Source organism: Lissotriton vulgaris, chromosome 4_1 (assembly GCF_964263255.1).
Source record: "Lissotriton vulgaris chromosome 4_1, aLisVul1.2, whole genome shotgun sequence".
Taxonomy (NCBI): Eukaryota; Metazoa; Chordata; class Amphibia; order Caudata; family Salamandridae; genus Lissotriton; species Lissotriton vulgaris.
The window spans coordinates 1901686584-1901706889 of NC_141691.1; the positions used below are offsets into that span (position 1 = coordinate 1901686584).

The window sequence follows — 20306 nt, forward strand, 5'->3', positions numbered from 1 at the left end:
CCATGTCATGAATGATGTAATATGTGACATCATCAGCAGTGCATTGGGGGCGTGCAAGTTATCGTTAGCAGAACTAACTATAACAGAGGAATTTCTATGGTTTTGAATGAGTGAAATGTCCAGCTACCTATAACAGGCCTGAAGCCTATGGTTTTTTCAATGAATATCTATATCTATATCTATATCTATATCTATATATATATATATCTATATATATATATATATATATATATATATAGATATATATATATATATATATAGATATATATATATAGATATATATCTATATATATATATCGTAGCTACTTCCCTCTTGTCTTTGCCAAAGAAGAGACAGCACTCACAGGAGGAGGATCAAGGTTTTATTTCACTGACAAAGGCAGTAGCCGAAACGCGTCTGGTGCTCTGAGGGTCTGAAATAAAACCTTGATCCTCCTCCCGTGAGTGCTGTCTCTTCTTTGGCAAAGACAAGAGGGAAGCAGCTACGATAATAGCGGGGCACGCCCCCGCAAACAAGCACCCGTGCCTGAGTGCATGGTCCGGCGTGAAAAGGAAGCAGATATATATATATATATATATATATATATATATATATATATATATATATATATATATATATATATATATATATATGTAAAACAGTCCTCTACACGCTGGCACAGGAAGACGACGCCATGTTCTGCTTTCACCAAAAAGTTTATTTCACAAGTCGGCTGCTGGGACGCGTTTCGCCTGTTCACCAGGCTTGTTCACCACAGTGCGAATAAAGTTTGCATTACTTAAAGCCCACTGATGCTCAATCACGTGAATGAAACTACAATTCTATTGCCACTGAAAACAGACTCGTCGTTTTTACGAGCCAAGTATTAAAAGCGGTGAAACTTAACTCAGCCCATGCATTTACGTAAACATTTTCAATTCATGGTTAGTCCGTAAACAACATTTTAAAATGCATTATAATCTAAGTATCTAATAAAGTGACTAGTGCCTGTAAATATCATCGGAAATTAGCAAATTTTTAGCAAGTGCTCTATGTAAACCATTGTCTTACAAAGGAATCATATTGCTAAAAAATGCATAGGAATTAAACCGCTGCAATTTTTATGAATAAAGCCCAAGTGGGCGTTTCTATAGGCAACATATTTCATGTCTATCATTCTCTCGTGGACTTTAACCATGTACACCAATATCACCCATAAATAAAGAATTTTTTTTAAAAACAACTGCAAACATTGGAAAGGTGTTTTGCTGCTAGTGAATTAAAGGTGTCTATGAAGATCTTCTTCCATATTAAGACCTCCCGGGTACATGCTATTTAACTTTATTATGTACCTCGACTCAAGTTTTCGCAGCTTTTTCTCATAATTCCCATCTCTGTCATTTTTCTGAATAGCATCTATCACAAAGTAAGACAATCCTGTCAGATTCCTTTCATGTTTTTTTATCAAAGTGTCTTGCGACAGGATATGCCTTTTTTCTCCGTTTTTGATGGCCCGAAGATGCTGCAAAATTCGCATGTGAACAGGGAGGGTGGTGCTGCCCACGTACTTCAAGCCACAAGGACACTGGAGCACGTAGACAGCATGGTCAGTTTTGCAGTGGTAGTGGCCCTTGATTTTAAATTTTCTGTCTGAGAGATTAGATGTATATGTCGAGGTATTTTTTCCATGAATACATGCCTTGCATTTTTGACATTTTACAAAACCCTCTTTCTTAATGAGCCACAATTTAGTTGATTTTTTGGGAAGAGGAGCTTTTAGAATGTTACTGACCATAATCTGTTTGAAGCACCTGGCTTTTCGGAATGTTATCTGCGGTTTTTTGGTGACAATTTTACCTAGAACAGGATCACTCCATAATAAATGCCAGTGCTTGTTCAGAATACCTCTAACTTGAGTGTGTTCACTGTTATAAGTAGTGATCATTCTGCAAGTATTTTTGTTTTCATTTTCTTTCCTTTTGGTGCTGTTACTTTTCCCAAAAAGAATTTCCTCTCTTGGTTTTTTCTTTGCTTAAGTGATCACCGAGTTGACACATTCTGTGGTGTATCCTCTGGCTTTAAACCGTCTACTCAGATTTTTAAGGGCATCATTGCATTTGTTTTCGTTACTGCAATTCCGTATAGTGCGTAGACTCTCCCCATAGGGGAAGCTACGGATCAGGTTCTGGGGATGAAAACTCTTTGCGTGTAACAACGTGTTACCCGCAGTTGGTTTTCGGTAGAGAGATGTTTCTAGTTTACCATCTTCAATGTAAACTGTGAGGTCCAAAAAATTGGCCTCAGTTTTGCTGATGTTGCTGGAAAACTTCAGATTTAAATCATTATGTTGTAGATTCTTAATGAAGTTAACCAACTGGGTTTCCATGCCTTTCCACACAATGAAGAGGTCATCAATAAACCTACTCCAATGCATGATGTTTGTCTGCCAGATGTCTGGGCACTGCTTCCGGACTACCTGCTCCTCCCACCAGCCCATATGCAAATTAGCAAAGCTGGGGGCGAAGCAGGTACCCATCGCAGTACCACAGACTTGATGGAAAAGTTCCCCATTAAAGAGAAAATAATTGTTCTGCAGACATATCGTAGTCATTTCCAAGATCATTTGGGTATGAGCCCAATATTTGACTGGTCTACTTCCCAAAAAGTAACTAACTGCATTCAGACCATCTTGATGTCTTATGCTTGGATGCAAGCTAGTTACGTCAATGGTTGCCAATATGTAATCCTCTTCCCATGGGAGATCATAGACTCTTTTAAAAAAATCCCCAGTGTCTTGAATGTATGATGGGAGGGATTTGGTGAGTGGGCACAGAAATGAGTCGATATATTTAGATGTATTGGACAAGGCACTTTGTATCGCAGAGATTATTGGCCTGCCAGGTGGACTTTTCTGATCTTTATGTACTTTCGGTATTAGGTACATTACTGGAGTAGCAGGTTTGTCTATCTTGAGAAATGACACTTCATCCTTTTTCAACAGGCCTTGCATATACCATTCCGATAATTTACAATTGTAAATCAGATGGCTTTTGATCATAACCGACTCGTCTACTTTCACATAGTTTTGTCGGATGTTCAGTTGTTTATATGCTTCCATAAGATATTGTTGCCTCCCCCACAGTACTACATTACCACCTTTGACAGCGTTACACACAATACAGTTTGAATTATTCGCTAACTTATTCACCAAAGCATGATATTCTTTTTGCTGATGTGAAAATTTATTATTTTTAGAGTGGATTTTTGTACACAAATTTTTTAAGTCATTTACCACCAATTCACTGTAAATGTCAATTGAGTCTCTGCTGGTAATTGGGGTAAATCTTGAGGTTGGTCTGAAAGATGTAGGATCATTGCTCATGATATTCAAACTTTCTTCTGTTGCTATGTCCATTGCTTGTCCAATATTATCTCTCTGTTCTGTCGCTTCACTTTGTGATCCCTGTTGCATCTGGTAAACTTCCAACATGAGGTTCATGTCATCTACTCTTAGTTCGTTATCATCCATAACCTCTATAGAACTCCCAGTTTGATTGGTCAAATTAGCACTGTTCAAAAAATGTTTTTTTAATTACAAATTTCCTATGAATTTGAAGGTATCAATTCTGGTGGAAACGTAATCAAAGTTGTCCTCAGGGCAAAATGACAAGCCCAACTTTAGTATTTGTTCTTCTTCTTTAGTTAGTACAATATCCGTTAAGTTGACAATGGAAGTTTTATCGTCCTCTATCAGTTCTTCTTTTTCTTCGCGGGCTCTCCTTGCCCGGAGTAATTTTGCGCCTTTCCTCCTCTTGTTCCTTTGCCTTTTCCTCTTGGAGGTTTTGCATATTGAACGAATTGCCTTGGTCTCAAGTTGAACCTGCGTTCTTGTTCTAAAAAAGCAAATTTGTCAATGACTGTTGGTGCCGGGCCATAATTTACATTTCTGCCACTCGTGCCTTCTTCGGCGTCAGTTTCTACTTCAGAATGACTGCACTGCTTAAGTCCGTTTGGCCTTGTGTTGTATTAGCAGTTGCTTTGTTCATTTTTTGTTTTCTAATCGATTCAAACTTTTTGGCAAATGTGTAGATCTGGCCTCTCTCGTAGTCCAACTTGTCATGCATAAACATTTGCGTTTTGCGTTCTTTGATAGATACTTCCAATTTTTTTAGTCTTGTCGCGTCCCAGCAGCCGACTGCAGTCAGTTCTGAAGTAGAAACTGAGGGCCACTACCACTGCAAAACTGACCATGCTGTCTACGTGCTCCAGTGTCCTTGTGGCTTGAAGTACGTGGGCAGCACCACCCTCCCTGTTCACATGCGAATTTTGCAGCATCTTCGAGCCATCAAAAACGGAGATACTGCATAGCCTGTCGTAAAAACACTTTGATAAAAAAACATGAAAGGAGTCTGACAGGATTGTCTTACTTTGTGATAGATGCTATTCAGAAAAATGACAGAGGTGGGAATTATGAGAAAAAGCTGCGAAAACTTGAGTCGAGGTACATAATAAAGTTAAATAGCAAGTACCCGGGAGGTCTTAATATGGAAGAAGATCTTCATAGACACCTTTAATTCACTAGCAGCAAAACACCTTTCCAATGTTTGCAGTTGTTTTTAACATTTTTTCTTTATTTATGGGTGATATTGGTGTACATGGTTAAAGTCCACGAGAGAATGATAGACATGAAATATGTTGCCTACAGAAACGCCCACTTGGGCTTTATTCATAAAAATTGCAGCGGTTTAATTCCTATGCATTTCAATGTTTTTTAGCAATATGATTCCTTTGTAACACAATGGTTTACATAGAGCACTTGCTCAAAATTTGCTAATTTCCGATGATATTTACAGGCACTAGTCACTTTATTAGATACTTAGATTATAATGCATTTTAAAATGTTGTTTACGGACTAACCATGAATTGAAAATGTTTACGTAAATGCATGGGCTGAGTTAAGTTTCACCGCTTTTAATACTTGGCTCGTAATAACTACGAGTCTGTTTTCAGTGGCAATAAAATTGTAGTTTCATTCACATGATTGAGCGTCAGTGGGCTTTAAGTAATGCAAACTTTATTCGCACTGTGGTGAACAAGCTGGTGAACAGGCGAAACGCGTCCCAGCAGCCGCCTTGTGAAATAAACTTTTTGGTGAAAGCAGAACATGGCGTCGTCTTCCTGTGCCAGCGTGTAGGGGATTGTTTTATACATTAAGGACTTGGTCGAGTCAGTCCTTGGCGACGACGCACTCTTCGATTTGGTGCTGCGGTGGTTGAGACTCGGCAATTGGAGTCGTATATATATATATATATATATATATATATATATATATATATATATATATATATATACCTACTTGTGGTCGCCAGTAGGTAGTTATAGTTAGGATTTTTTTCAATGCAAAATCTCAAAATTCTATTGTGAATAACTTTGGCGTCGGTTGACGAATCTGCCTGAAAATTTCCTCAAATTTGCCTCGCGGAGCTCCGGTCCTTCCCTGAAAGTTTGGGGAGGGATTCGTCAAGCGGGGGCCAAGATAAAAGGGGGTCCCAAAACGTGTTTTCCCCATGTTAATTTCCATAGGGTGGTCGACCTCACTTTTAGCCCGAACGGTTGAATGGATTTGCACCAAACTTGGCAAAATTGTAGGGACTGGTAGCCCGATGTGCCTTTGCTATGTCTCAAGATATGTGCTCCAGTGGTTTTTACGAAAATTAACTTTGAAAAAATATATATTGGGCTACATTGGGCTATATATATGTTAGAGCCCAAATGTAGCCCAATGTAGCCCAATGTAGCCCAAAGATGGCCACCAGAGACAAAAAAAACTAATGTAGCCCAAATATCAGCCAGATGTAGCCCAACTATAGCCCAATGACAGAATGTCCCAGAGTGTTCTAAAGAACAACTAGAATGCTAACAGTCTTACTTATGACAAAAGTATGGCACACCTGAAGTCATCTTGATTGGAACAAAGTGTTAACACTTAAAACATTTAATTTGCAAAGGAACAAAATGAGGGGGTTCATTTTGCCATAGAAATTATGATTAGTGCTGAAGAAAGAAAAATTAGGGCACATTTTGAGTGACTTCTCAAATCCTCTTATATTTCATAAAAAAAATTCTGATATGCAGTCTCCCAAGATGGCCACCAGAGACAAAAGAGCCCAAATGTAGCCCAAATATCAGCCAGATGTAGCCCAACTATAGCCCAATGACAGAATGTCCCAGAGTGTTCTAAAGAACAACTAGAACGCTAACAGTCTTACTTATGACAAAAGTATGGCACACCTGAAGTCATCTTGATTGGTATAAAGTGGTAACACCTAATACATTTATTTTCATTGATATATATATATATATATTCACTGAAAAAACCATAGGTTTCACACCAGTTATAGTTAGGAATTAGCATTTAAAAAACCTATTAAATTCACTGAAAAAACCATAGGTTTCACACCAGTTATAGATAGGTGGAAATTTTACTCGCATAAAACCATTGAAATTCCCACGTTATAGTTAGTTGGACTCACTATAACTTGCGCGTGCAATGCACTGCTGATGACGTCACATATTACATCCTTCATGACATGGTCAGTGACATCACTGATGACATCACTGATGACATCTCAAATTGACATCACTGATGACATCATCCAGTGAATGTGTATCTTTCTAAAAAAATAATATTTTTTATATATGTATATCTAAAGGTTGATGGAAGAATAAATGGGTAAATCAATGTCTAAATGGATGTTTTTTTGTGTAAAATTGATTTGTTAACTGACTTATTAAATGTATCTTAGTGAATACATATATTAGCGAGTAATGTTTAAATATTTAAATATCTGTATCTGTGTCTCACTTTGTGTATAAGTGGCTGCATGGGTTGGTGAGTAGCTACATGAGTGTGTATATGGGTTATTAGTTGTTTTTTGAGTATCAGTATCAGTGTCTGTATGGTTCGGATGGGGATATTACTTAGAGCACAGATGCATGAATGAGTGACTCACTATTTGTATGTATTTTGAAGACAGCATGTGTGCAAGACTGTATGGGTGGATGATTGTGTGTATGGGTGGGTTAGTGAGTATGTGTTTTTATAATTGATTGTTTAAGAGAGTAAATATGTTTCCGTTTCTGTAGAAGTATGTGTGTGGTGTGTATATAGCAGTATAATCAAGTAAATGGTTTTATTTGCATGTGTGAATTTGTGTGTGAGTAACTATATGGATGAGTATTAGTGTGTAACAGGATGTATAGGTGTATGAGTACATATGATGAGTAAGTACATGCATGAGTGACTATATAGAACTGTTGGTGAATGAGTGGATGTGTATGTAGATGTTGGAATTACCTAATATGTTGTTGTAATTGGTATTGGTTTCTCCTTTTTTAAGATAATGTTAGTTTCTATTTTTGAATGTGTGTGTCAAAGGTTATTTTATGCTGATAGGAGGTCTGCCACTTTGTCACAAGGATGTTGTCATCAGTGATGTCATTTGAGATGTCATTAGTGATGTCATGAGTGATGTCACTGACCATGTCATGAGTGATGTAATATGTGACGTCATCAGCAGTGCATTGCACGCGCAAGTTATAGTGAGTCCAACTAACTATAACGATGGAATTTCAATGGTTTTATGCGTGAGCCTCCTCAGCCACCCTCAGAAAACTTAGGGAAACAGCATACGTCTTAAGTACCCCAATCTACCCATTCTGAACATTATTTACCCTCCATCTTGTATCTCAATTCTACCGAAACACAAAATGGAGGACTCCCGTAACACTGCAAGTTCGCGTACCGGGAAACGCACTGACAAGCACTCGCTCAAAAAAGGTGGGAAAGTAATTTACAGAAAAACCACTGGAGACACTTTCACCAATTAAACAGTAGCTCATACTACATACCAATCCCTACCATTTTCACAAATTTAGTTGGAATACCATTTAGCCATTTAGCATGTAGAACTCTCTAAAATCCCTGAGGTAAATTACTTCACAAAAAATATCGAAAGTGTTGGAAATGACAACCAATTAAAATATTACTTTCAATTTCTACTACTATATCATGACATTTGATTGGTTATGTACCTGAATATATATAAACAAAGAGAAAGAAACACAGCCATTTTGACTACTACTTCGTGAAGTGCAGAACAACAAAAAATCAACTGATAACTTCAAATTATATTTAAAAGGTAAGATATTATTTTTAAAACTGAGGGTGCGCCAAAATGCTGGACAATGGGCCCCCCACAGTGTCTGTGAATGGTCTCCTTGCAATTGAGGGAACGTCTCCTTCTCCCTCCCCTATACCTCCTGACACCATCCATGAGAGGCCCAAGGAGGGGCCCCCGCCAATGGACCTTAATTGCAGGCGACACCTTTCTTTGTGATAGATCTCCAGGAAAACAAAAGGACACATCACCAGTGTGTGGCCCCATGCTGATGGGCTGAGTACGAGGCCCTGACCGGCAGCCCACGCTGCCCATGCCTAGCTCTGAGTTAAAGATAGAATTAGACTTCTCTAGTATAATTCAGAATTGACTAAGAGTTTATTTGATAATTTTCTTCATATTTCTACTTCCAATTTCATACCATACACTGCCCAAAGAAAAAAACACTGTATAAATAACCAAACTGCCTGTCTGTACTGAAACCCAACAGTGCCCTATCTGTACTGATATATTTTTTTTAAATTCATTTTTCAGAATTCAAAATGGAAGGAGAAGTAAACAACTTTAAAACTGAAACAGAAAAAAAAAATGACACAGAAGTTGACATGGATTTCTACTACGACACAATAAACAATGAACTTGTGCAATGTGTAGATGCAGTAGATTTTCTACTGAAAAATGAAGAAAAAAATGATCACGATTTTTTAGATTTTCTTTTAAATTTTGAAAAACAATCTGAAAAATAAATTTTAATTTCTTAATTCAAAAATTGTTTGACACATTATTTATTTTTATATATATATTGAAAACTAGTAGCAAATTGATTATAACGTGAAGTCAGACTTTAAATATACTGTGCAACTTTTTGGTGTTACATACTAACTTTGTACATAGTTACTTCCTTTCTCCCACTATATTATCTCCAATGTGTATTTGCAAAAACAACAAGTGACAACATCAACAACATCTCTTTATCATCTCCTGCCTCCATGTTGTTTCGGCTTTCCAGACAGACTATGGTATGAATTCCATATACCACAATAACTTCTTTAACAACAAGCAACATATCTACAAAGGAGACGACGTTCATTAAATTATACACTCTACATTGATACCTACATGTAGCTACGTAAATAAAAATAAACAAAAAAAAACAACAAAACGAACAATCAATAAACATACAATAAGTTAAAAGTCAATCATTCTGGTTTCCTTATACTACGCTCCCCAGACCGTTTTCCAGTACGCGAACCGGGCGCACCCCACGAAAAAAACATTTTTTTTTTTGGGCCCCGCGGGGCACTTTAATATCCCCCTCATCAATCCTAGGGGGTCAGAAGGGGTCTACCTTGCCCCCTTTCCTTCATTTCCCCCTTCGTTTTGGCCTCCTCTTGTCTCTCGATCTTACCGAGAGACAAAATGGCGGCCGCTACGGACTGTTTAGAATGTTGACAGACACCGGAGAGCCAATCAGCTTCGCTTCGCAAAGCTCCGTTACGCGAAAAGTACGCGATCTAGAGCGCTATCTAGGACGCTGTCACAGATATATCTGTTTTTTTAAACGTTAATTTCTCAAAATCCACTGGAGCACATATATTGAGACCCAGCAAAGGCACATCGGGCTAACAGTCCCTACAATTTTGCCAAGTTTCGTGCAAATCCATTCAGCCGTTCGAGCTAAAAGTGAGGCCAAACGCCCTATGGAAATTAACATGGGAAAAACGCGTTTTAGGACCCCCCTTTTTTCTCGGCCCCTCCTTGACGAAACCCCCCCAAATTTTCAGGGGCTGATCAGAAACAAAATGTGCCATTTTCCTGAAAATTTCAGCCGATTCCGTCCACAAACTCCAAAACTATTATCTCATGATTTTCCCACAATGGTTTGGAAGGATATCTATAAGCTAAACGGAAAGCATATTTTCTGTAAATTCACATTATCTTTCTCAGTCATGTGAGAATGAAGTCTGGCATTCTCAGTATAACATGTACATCCAACAAGTACAGAGACTGTCAGTTGATTCCTTTGTGTTCTACTGCAGCTTCCCAGAGTGTTCTAAAGAACAACTAGAGCGCTAACAGTCTTACTTATGACAAAAGTATGGCACACCAGAAGCCATCTTGATTGGAATGAAGTGGTAAGTCTGAAAACATTTAATTTAAAAAGGAACAAAATGAGGGGGTTCATTTTGACATAGAAGTAGTGCTTCAGAAAGAAAAATTAGGGCACATTTTGAGTGACCTCTCAAATCCTCTTCTATTTCATTAAAAAATTCTGACATGCAGACTGAAACATGCGCTTTCAATACCAGCAGCAGACTTCCCTGGTGAGCAGTAGCTTTACTACAGTGATCTAATAAGCAACTAGCGTGCTAACATTCTGAATTTATGGCAAATGTGTGTCGAATGCCTTCTTCATGGAATCAAAGTAGAAAACTGAGAGTATTTCCTACTAAGGAGACTGTAGTAAATGAGGAAATTAGGAAACTTTATAACAAATAAGTCTCCCAAGATGGCCATCAGAGATAAAAGAGCTCAAAAGTAGCACAAGTATCCCCCCAGATGTAGCCCAAGTATAGCCCAGTGACAGAATGTCCCAGAGTGTTCTAAAGAACAACTAGAGTGCTAACAGTCTTACTTATGACAAAAGTATGGCACACCTGAAGTCATCTTGATTGGAATAAAGTGGTAACACTTAAAACATTTAATTTGCAAAGGAACAAAATGAGGGAGATCATTTTGCCATAGAAATTATGATTAGTGCTGAAGAAGGAAAAATTAGGGCACATTTTGACTGCTCAAATACTCTTCTATTTCAATTAAAAAATTCTGACATGAAGACTGAAACATGCACTTTGAATACCAGCAGCAGACTTCTCTGGTGAGCAGTAGCTTTACTACAGTGATCTAATGAGCAACTAGAGTGCTAAAATTCAGAATTTATGGCAAATGTGTGAAACATCTGAATGCCTTCTTGATGGAACTAAAGTAAACAAGCATTGAAAATGCAATATATCTATCCCTTGTTTAAGTTAAAGCCATTCTAATTGTAATGAGGTGGCTTTTTAGCTTTGCTTTTATTAGTATTTTTCAAACTTTCATGTAAATAACATGCATATGTATGCATATATGTATATGTATGCATACATTTATATTTGTATTTATATAGATATGCAGATTATACATGTTTATATATGGATATATATATATATATACACACACATACATATATATAAATGCATATGCATATATATGCATATATATTTGTATATGTGTGCGTGTAGAGAGAGGTAGAGATGTAGAGGTAGAGGTGTAGAGGTAGAGAGGTAGGGACTAGTAGAGAGAGAAGTAGAGAGATGTAGAGAGGTAGAGAGTAGAGAGTGAGTAATAGAGAGTAGAGAGTGAGTAGTAGAGAGTAGTAGAGAGCAGTAGAGAGAGTAGCAGAGAGTGAGTAGTAGAGAGTAGTAGAGTGAATAGTAAAGTGAGTAGTAGAGAGTGAGTAGTAGAGAGTAGAAGAGAGTAAGTAGTAGAGTGAGTAGTAGAGAGCAGTAGAGAGTGAGTAGTAGAGAGTAGTAAAGAGTGAGTAGTAGAGAGTAGTAGAGAGTGAGTAGAAGAGAGTGAGTAGTAGAGAGTGAGTAGCATAGAGAGGGAATAGTAGAGAGTAGTAGAGAGAGAGTAGTAGAGAGTGAGTACTAGAGAGTAGTAGAGAGTGAGTAGTAGAGAGTAAGTAGTAGAGTGAGTAGTAGAGAGTGAGTAGTAGAGAGTGAGTAGTAAGGAGTGAGTAGTAGAGAGAGAGTAGTTGAGAGTGAGTAGTAGAGAGTAGAGAGTAGAGAGTAGTAGTGAGTGAGTAGTAGAGAGTAGTAGATAGTGAGTAGTAGGGAGTGAGTAGTAGAGAGTAGCAGAGAGTAGTAGAGAATGAGTAGTAGAGAGTGAGTATTAGAGAGTAGTGGAGTAGTAGAGAGTGAGTAGGAGAGAGTAGTGGAGAATATTCCAAAGTCTGGCACAGCCCCACTTACACAACAAGTCCAATCAAATCATATCACTTAGAGTCCTTATTGAAGCGCTGAATCTTGGTGTATATTCAAATTCTTTTATTTTCCTTAGGTTAATGTACCACAGCCAGCCAACGCCTTTCGTTCTGTACAACAGAACTTCTTCAGGGCGTTCTTATTTCCTTCAAGTTGTGTCGGTATCCTGTTGTCATATAACTAGATATTTCTTCCAAATGTTAGACAAGTCGTAAGTGCATTCCTATTCAAAGTGACTAGGTATCAATTTTACCCACACAATTCGGGCAGACTTGAGTAATTTATAGGATCCTCAAAGTCAGTCTTTCAAAAATTCCAACGTATAGGACATGATAATCCAAATCCAAATGTTTCTCAAGAAAAGTCATTTTTAATTGTTCGGAATATCGGCGTTTGGGCAGATATGACCCACGGACACGGTTTATGACTTTTCTTGAGAAACATTTGGATTTGGATTATCATGTCCTATACTTTGGAATTTTTGAAAGACTGACTTTGAGGATTCTATAAATTACTCAAGTCCATGGATGCTGCTGGGAACGCCCCCAGCAACATCCACTGCACGCCCCTTTAACGCAGGACACTGCGTTAAAGGGACTGATATTTATCAGGCAGGATTACTGCACAAAAAGTGGCTTAGTCCTGCCTGATAAATATCACTCAGTCTTCTGCGCCCCCAGAACGTCACAAAAAGTGACGTTCCGGAGGCGCAAGGGGCTCATAAATATGGCCCCATAGGTTTCACACTCGTTATAGTTAGGAATTAGCATTTAAAAAACCTTTGAAATTCACTGAAAAAACCATAGGTTTCACACCAGTTATAGTTAGCTGGACATTTTACTCATGCAAGACCATTGAAATTCCCCCGTTATAGTTAGTTGTACTCACTATAACTTGCGCGCCCGCAGTCCACTGCTGATGATGTCACATATTACATCATTCATGACATGGTCAGTGACATCATTGATGACATCACTGATGACATCTCAAATGACATCACTTCGGGAAGGGGCTTAAGATCTGGCTTTTTGACTGAGACCTTCAGCAATTTCCTGGATGCCCTCTCGGGTGACAAACCATGCTTCATAAATACAACTTGATTAATTGATTGATTGACAAAGCATTAGATGCTTAAGATTAGGGACATGCCCAATCCCAGTTCGCATATTGCTTCCCCCACTGGCACATTCCCTATCTAAGTCACGGCACCCTAGAGTTGTGGATGAATTTTGGATGTAGTTGCCCAATTTTGCCACGCTGCCTTTTAAACATCCACTCCATGAAGTCATGGGAGAACCAAAGACAGGTGTAGTAAGGAGCCTGGCACAAACCTCCCTCGGGTGTAACTTGGCCATCAGCTGCCCCAAACCCTACAGACGACCACAGGGTCCCATCTCCACTGTTTCTGTCACCTACTTCACCAAGCAGTTGGATTCAGGAAACCCTGGGTTAAAGCAACAGTAGAGGAAGAAAGCTAGAGTTCAAACAGGAGGCTGATATGGAGCCATAGTCAAGAAAGCCTCACTCAGACCCAAGATGCACAAGTATGATGTGGGTGAGAGCACCCACTTTCACTTTTAACAAACTCTCACATTTCTAATTCACCTGTTGATAGAGGGGAAAGAGAACAACTGAGCTTGATTGAACCAAAGGGAATCCTTTAAGAGACTAGTTCTCTACGAAATAGATTATAGGAGGACACAATGGCAAGAACCCGGCCAACAGCAAGCCTTCCAAGTTAATGGAAATCAGAGGTTAATAAACAATAACAATCTAGAAAGGTCTCCCACCCAAAAGGTCTACTTTACACAGCCACCACTCTAGTTCCAAAGTCCCACAGGTTCCACTATGACTTATTATGGTTAGTAGAAATACAAAAGGAGGGGGCCCAAGCTTTGAGGAGGAGAAGAATGTATTAAATCTAAAAACAAGTTCATTGGTCCTGTGAAGCCTGAGTATCATCCATGTCTGCCCAAAAGTGGCCACTCCATTTATCACGGGAGGACTTTACAGGGGGAACCTTAGGTGAAAAGTCTAATTGCCTCACGTTGTTGGTTCCCTCCTGTGAATCACTAACCTCGTTTTCGATTCCAGAACCAATCTAAACAGACATTGAACTAGAGCAGTCAGGTGAAAGGGAGCAGTCACCCAGACAATAAACTACCCTCCACATACATTGCCGTCTTAAGCGCAGCCAAGAACACGGCTGGGTTTTGCTTTTTCAACACAAAACTACAACTTGGACCTCAAAGGGCATCTTTTGAGTTCAAAATCATGTTTCCCTCCAGTCAGAGACAGGAATATTCGTCCCTGGTAAACAATGCAAGGAATTTAGTTATTACCAATGTGCATGGGGCATAACAAGGAGACCACCCAACGCACTCTGGGGTACACACTGTTTGGCTTAAAAAGGTGGAGGGCAACATGCATATTTGTGCGTAGAATTTGAAATATGTAAATTCGATTATTGGATCAGATTGGGCAAACTGTATTAGTGTATTGTGAGAGAAGTAGCAACTTTGCAGATGTCTGGTGGGATGGAGAGAGAGTACGTGTGGTCATTCTTCGGTTATCGTGACTCTGATCTTAACTTTTGTAGTACTGCAAAATCTGAATTGATTAAACCCCAGCAAAATGTGTTTCTCCTCTGTTTTTCAAAGACTATGGTATTTAAAGCAGGGAAACATTGTTTACAACGCGGGGATTACATCGCGATGCTATTACATTACGGTTTTCACAACGCAAGTCGTTACAACGACTTGTGCTGGATGGCGCTCTAGGACAAGGAATAGTATCATTTACTATCCAACACCTTCCCTATTGTATGTAGACTGGAGTTGGAATAGTAAATTATACTACTCTTAAGTCCAGCACCCTCCAACGCAAGTCGCTCTAATGACTTGCGTTGTAAAAACCGCAATGTAATGTACTGCGATGTAAATGTATGCGTTGTAATGTCAGACATCCTTAAAGCAGAAACATTCCTGTTCTATTTTTTTAAGATTCAAATTAGTTATGGCTTCTTATTTTACCCCTTTGTAGGTAAAGGCCCGGTAGTTTAATGCTTTATAAATATAAAATATAAAATATAGAAAATATGATTACAAATGTTGCGGTGTCACCTCATTAGGGCCTACATTTGCAAGGTTGCCACACTATGCTGCGTATCAACTTAAGTTACTGTGCTGGGTGTGTGTGAGGGTTTGAGAAGCACGGGCCATATCTATTAGGATACAGTGCTACCCTTCTCTCTCACTAGTGGTCTCTCACTAGTGGTGGCTCACAATCAGGCTGCCTAGTGCCACACATACACCTTTGCAGCATGTTGCAAAGGTGTCTGCATCATGTCTAGCATCGGTGTTGTACTGGAAAAGTAGACTTCCTGTACAAAATACATTACATTTAGACTAACTTTTACATTTTTTCCACTTTGGATATGTATAGTGCAGTATAATGCAGCACATATGCTAAGTAGGAGAAGTTAGGAGAAACAAAAATTCCTTTTCTCCTCAGCCCCAACGAAGCATTATTGGTGCAATACCCTGTCTACTATTGTTAGTAGGTGGGATTTCATGCCAAAACCCATGGAAGGTGTCCGTAGCACCGTGGCCGAATACAAAGCAGTGCTTTGTGTTCGTTTCCTGCAGCTTTCCACCACAAAACCTATTTTGCACTGGAAAATAAATTCCAAATAAACATTTTTGGACAGTTTTCGTCACTTGTACAAGGCAAACCCAGCACATAATGTTAGTATATCTGCCCCCTCCACAGTGTTTCTGTGTGAGGCAATCTTCCATATTTTACTGGGTTAAATTATACCTACAGGACTGGGTCACTAATAAAAAGGCCTCAAAATTACAGGTTCTCATGCAGGAATAGCTGGAGAAACACAGATTTTTGCATGTAGTTCCATATTTCACACTGGGCTATAGGTGATCAATTCGTATTCCCATTGCAAATACCAGAGCTTGGTGTTACCCGTCTCTTTGATATTATTAGCTCTTGGTGTGGCATTACCATTCCGTAGCACCAGCCACTCGTAATGAAGTTTATTATTGACGTTGTGTTTAATATTTACTGATTCTGTTAACCACAATACATATTTCACAAATGCAAGTCCATATTTGGCCAATTAGGCAACATTTATATAGGCAAAAGTTTAGTAAATTGAGGCCAGAAATTTTTTCTCCATCTTTCGAATTTGACATGTGGCATAAACTAAGACTCCCGGGTATGATTTGTGTTTTTTTAATGTCATCAAATTATACTTTTGAAACGCAATAGTTCAAGACAAAACCACACTGGAAAATAATATACATAGACACATAGTACTGGTTGAATAGACCAACTCTGCATTTACTTAGCCTTACGGAACTCCTTGTTAGATTGCTACAACCCATTGTTATGCCTCCAACAGAGTCCCCTTGTGACGGTCCCTTTTCCAGGCCAAGGTTTTCTATTGCTAGGACCTCCTTGATAGACTCTTCTATCTTTCTAGCCATCTCACCTTTAATAAATCCGGCCTGGTCGATTTCAAATTACAATAGCGTAAGTTGAGTAACTTTGGGAATTTTGCCTTATGCGTATTACGCGAAATTATTAAAAATAAGCCATAATGCCTCCTTGGGTATTTACATGCAATTTGCTGTACGAATTTATCAGAACGAGAGTGTCTGTTGATGTCAGTGCTTTGTTTAAATGCACTGTCGATCCAAAAATTGCTTCCGGGACACACTTTGCCCGAAAATTTAGACCAACACGACAAATTAGAATTTCGTTAAATTACACCCACTTTTGCGTACTTTTGTGGAAATTTCACAAAATTACCCAAGCTGCGCACACCCACGGTTGTTCCAGCCTCTTGCACAGTGTCTAGTTGAATTACTTATTGTCTAGCTCTTCCCTTGTTGCTTCTACGACCAAATCAGTGCCACCAGCCACAGCATTCCTTCAAATAACATCCGTACTCACTGAAGTACATGTTACAAGAGGTGCTTCCAAGAGCAGCAAAGGACGTGCTTTGTGTCCTAATTCCTTCATCCTTGAAAACGGCAACCGAGAAGACTCAGTACATTGTGGATGAAGTAAAGCACTTTCATGTTCGGCCTTAGAAATCAGGTCAATTCAGGTGTACTCTTCCCGAAATTAGAAACAGATTTTTCCAGTTCCTAACTTTACTTTTAAAAAATATAAACTGAGTATGAATGTTTTCTTTTAAAATCTCCAAGTGTTTTACAAATAAGTGTGTTTTAAAATAAATTATAAAAAGCAATCTTTTATCTAGTTAGCAGGTAGAAAAAAATGCAAGCCACCTACGGCTCACAAATCATAATTACTTTGATTATGGTTAATTTGCCCATTCTTTAATTAAATAATGAATAAATGTATTTTCAGCTTTAAACATGCAACCTATTTATTTAATTAGGTCTGATTGGAAGCTGTTTAGAGCTGAACTAAGATTACAAACTAATGTTTCCAAGTATTGATTATTAGATCGATAGTCTGACAGAGTAGATCATACTGATGAGGCCTGGTCATACCTCATTGATAATGTGTGAGTTTTCATATGCATGTATGTGGTAGTTCTAAAGAAGAAACCTAGCCAAAAGCCAGTGGAGTGCGGTTCATGTACAAAGACAAGCATAAGGTCAACAAGTTTGTGGATGGTTAATGCATTCTGGTATAGTGTTCTTTAAAGAGGTGAGACTTCAGCTCTTTCCTAAATTGGAGCAGCGTTAGGGTGGTCCTGATGGATACAGGGCTGTTGATCCAAGACAAATACCTTTCTCATTGCTGCCAACTTCTAGAACTGCTTGTCATGGCCTGTTGATGTTCAGAGGATATACAATCATGCAATTAAAATGCAACACTTCCACATGGTTTGGTAGAATACAAAAGCACCCCGCCCCGGTGATAAGATCGCTCAGGGGTGTCGTAAGTTGGTCCAGGAAGGCTGGTGTCAAACATCACTTTCAGGATCATCGCTCTCTACGTAAATCATTTACATGTAGAATCCTTGTCTAGAAATGCACTGTACGTGGTAACCTGAAAATCAGTCATGCACTTGGCTATCCTGGACAGACACTGGACACCCTTTGCTCGAAGCCTTTAGGAGGCTGGTCCCAGCACATGCACTCCCGCCTTAGGGATAGCACATAGAAAGAAAGGAAATATGGACATGCGCCGACTTACCAATGTGCAAAACCATCAACACACCTGCCAGCTGGATTACAATCATTGTCTTAATCCAGAGTTTGGACACTAGCCCCCGACCAGAAACTGCTGCCTGCTGAATTAAGTACAATTGGACAGGATACATTTAGTTATTCCATTCACAAAAGTAATAAACTCAAATGTTTCTTCACTTTTTAGAACCTCTGGGCACGAATTTAGATCGACAAAATGGGTTTGAGTATATTACACTCCAGTTGAAGAGGTCAATCTTTGCTATTCTTGTGTAAAGGGGATGTCCATAAATACAGGAAATGGCCCAGAACAGAAAGACTGGAGCTACATTGGAATAAAGAGAGCACTAGAACTCTGAGAAAGGCCTACCTGCGTCCTATAGACACCAAAGTGACACCTGCCTCCAATATAACAGTTTACCAAAGAATCAAACATCCTTTTCTATCATTACAGCACTTAATAATATTTAATTTAAAAAGTAACTCTTTACTGAAAAAAATCTAATGTATGCACACGAATATCTGAAATGCTTTAAGTCGCAATGATAAATTACCTAATGGTGCACTAACTGAGATTTTAAATCTTACCATACACAAAAACTATATGGGGGTACCAATTATTCTCTCCGATTAATGTATCGCTTCTTACAAAATAATCCACACTAGTGCATTTCTGCAGTAAAATTAATTATCCACATTTTTCGTGTCTCACTAAGGAGCATAAAAAGGCCAGTTGTGCACGTTTCCCATATGTTATGGCACGCCAAGCTCCCATATATTCTATGCCTCTTTAAGAACCCATGAACATGAAGAGCGGCTTACCTTCGAGAACACTCCTAGAAAGCAGCTGGAGGCAGGACAAGTGATGGCTCCTAGATTAGTCCTTAGTCATATATACCGCCCAGGAGTTGCATGATGGCCGTGTGATTGCTTCCCTTATCTCCCCGGCTGCGGCTCTTCAACGTTTGTTAATTAATGGCTCGCCGGGCTCCCCGCAGGCCACAGCACTTATCGCAGGCTCGATCCCAGCAGGGTGCATGTATGGCCTCTATGTGCAGGGCCCTTTTAAGAAGCGCGGGCAGTGCACTGCTGCTTGACTTAATGCTCAGCTGCTAATTACACTACAATTGGCCGATTGTAGTGGGTTCTCCACGACAGCGGCGTTTTGTAGCCTGAAGATCAGCTAATAATGTTAACGAGTGGCGAGCAGGCATGTGCTGATGACAGACAGGTGAAATGTATATAGCTGCACAGGCCTGGGTGACCTCGCCACTGACATGATTGCCCTTGAGAGACCTCTGTCAGTTTTTTTTTATGGGATTGTCCTTCCCTCCATCAAGGCCCTTCAAGGCTGGTGCAGTTTCTGCGCCCAAGATAAGGCACACCAGGCATGTGTAGCTAATTTTAATTTAGTCCTGGTAACATTTTGAAGTTGTAGAAAAATTGCGTGAAATTATAGTTATACATTGCGCCATTGTGCATGTGAATCCGAAAAAATATATAATAACTTGGTCTAAAAGATGATTGTACAAAGTGAAAACTTGTTCATGTTAATATATTTGCGAAGTGCAGCATCGGCTGCAGTTTCTTGGTGCAAAAGAGATTCATGCAACCTGAGGTATTATAGAGATTAAAAAAAGGGTTGTATGACAGAGGCATGCATGGCTAAACCACGCGTGCCTCTACAACGCTGTCTGAACAATGAATGCGTCTGAACAACGCAATACTTTAGAACACATGTCTTTACAACGCAATACTTTAGAACACATGTCTTTACAATGCAATTTTGTGGCAAAAGCATGACCAGTAAAGGGATATGTGTGGTAAAGATCACACTGCAGCCCCCCGTGTTGAGCCCTAAAAAAACTACCCCACCCCCCTGAGCCCTAAAAAGTACCCGACCCCTTCTGAGCCCCAAAACCTATCCTGACCGTCC

The 20306-nt window shown here is 39.2% G+C and overlaps 1 protein-coding gene across 5 annotated transcripts in view; it reads right to left on the reverse strand.

Annotated features, from left to right (window-relative positions):
- OC90 (otoconin 90) overlaps positions 1 to 19397 on the reverse strand; it is a 521593-nt gene extending 502196 nt beyond the window's left edge. For all 5 annotated transcript variants that reach the window (XM_086967045.1, XM_086967044.1, XM_086967046.1 and 2 more), the window contains exons 1-2: positions 19193 to 19397; positions 18378 to 18474 (exon numbers count right to left, since the gene is read on the reverse strand). In XM_086967045.1, the coding sequence (XP_086823171.1) occupies positions 18378 to 18423 (46 nt within the window). In that variant the 5' untranslated portion in view covers positions 18424 to 18474; positions 19193 to 19397. The remainder of the gene's footprint in view (positions 1 to 18377; positions 18475 to 19192) is intronic.
- Between the last annotated feature and the right edge of the window lie 909 nt (positions 19398 to 20306).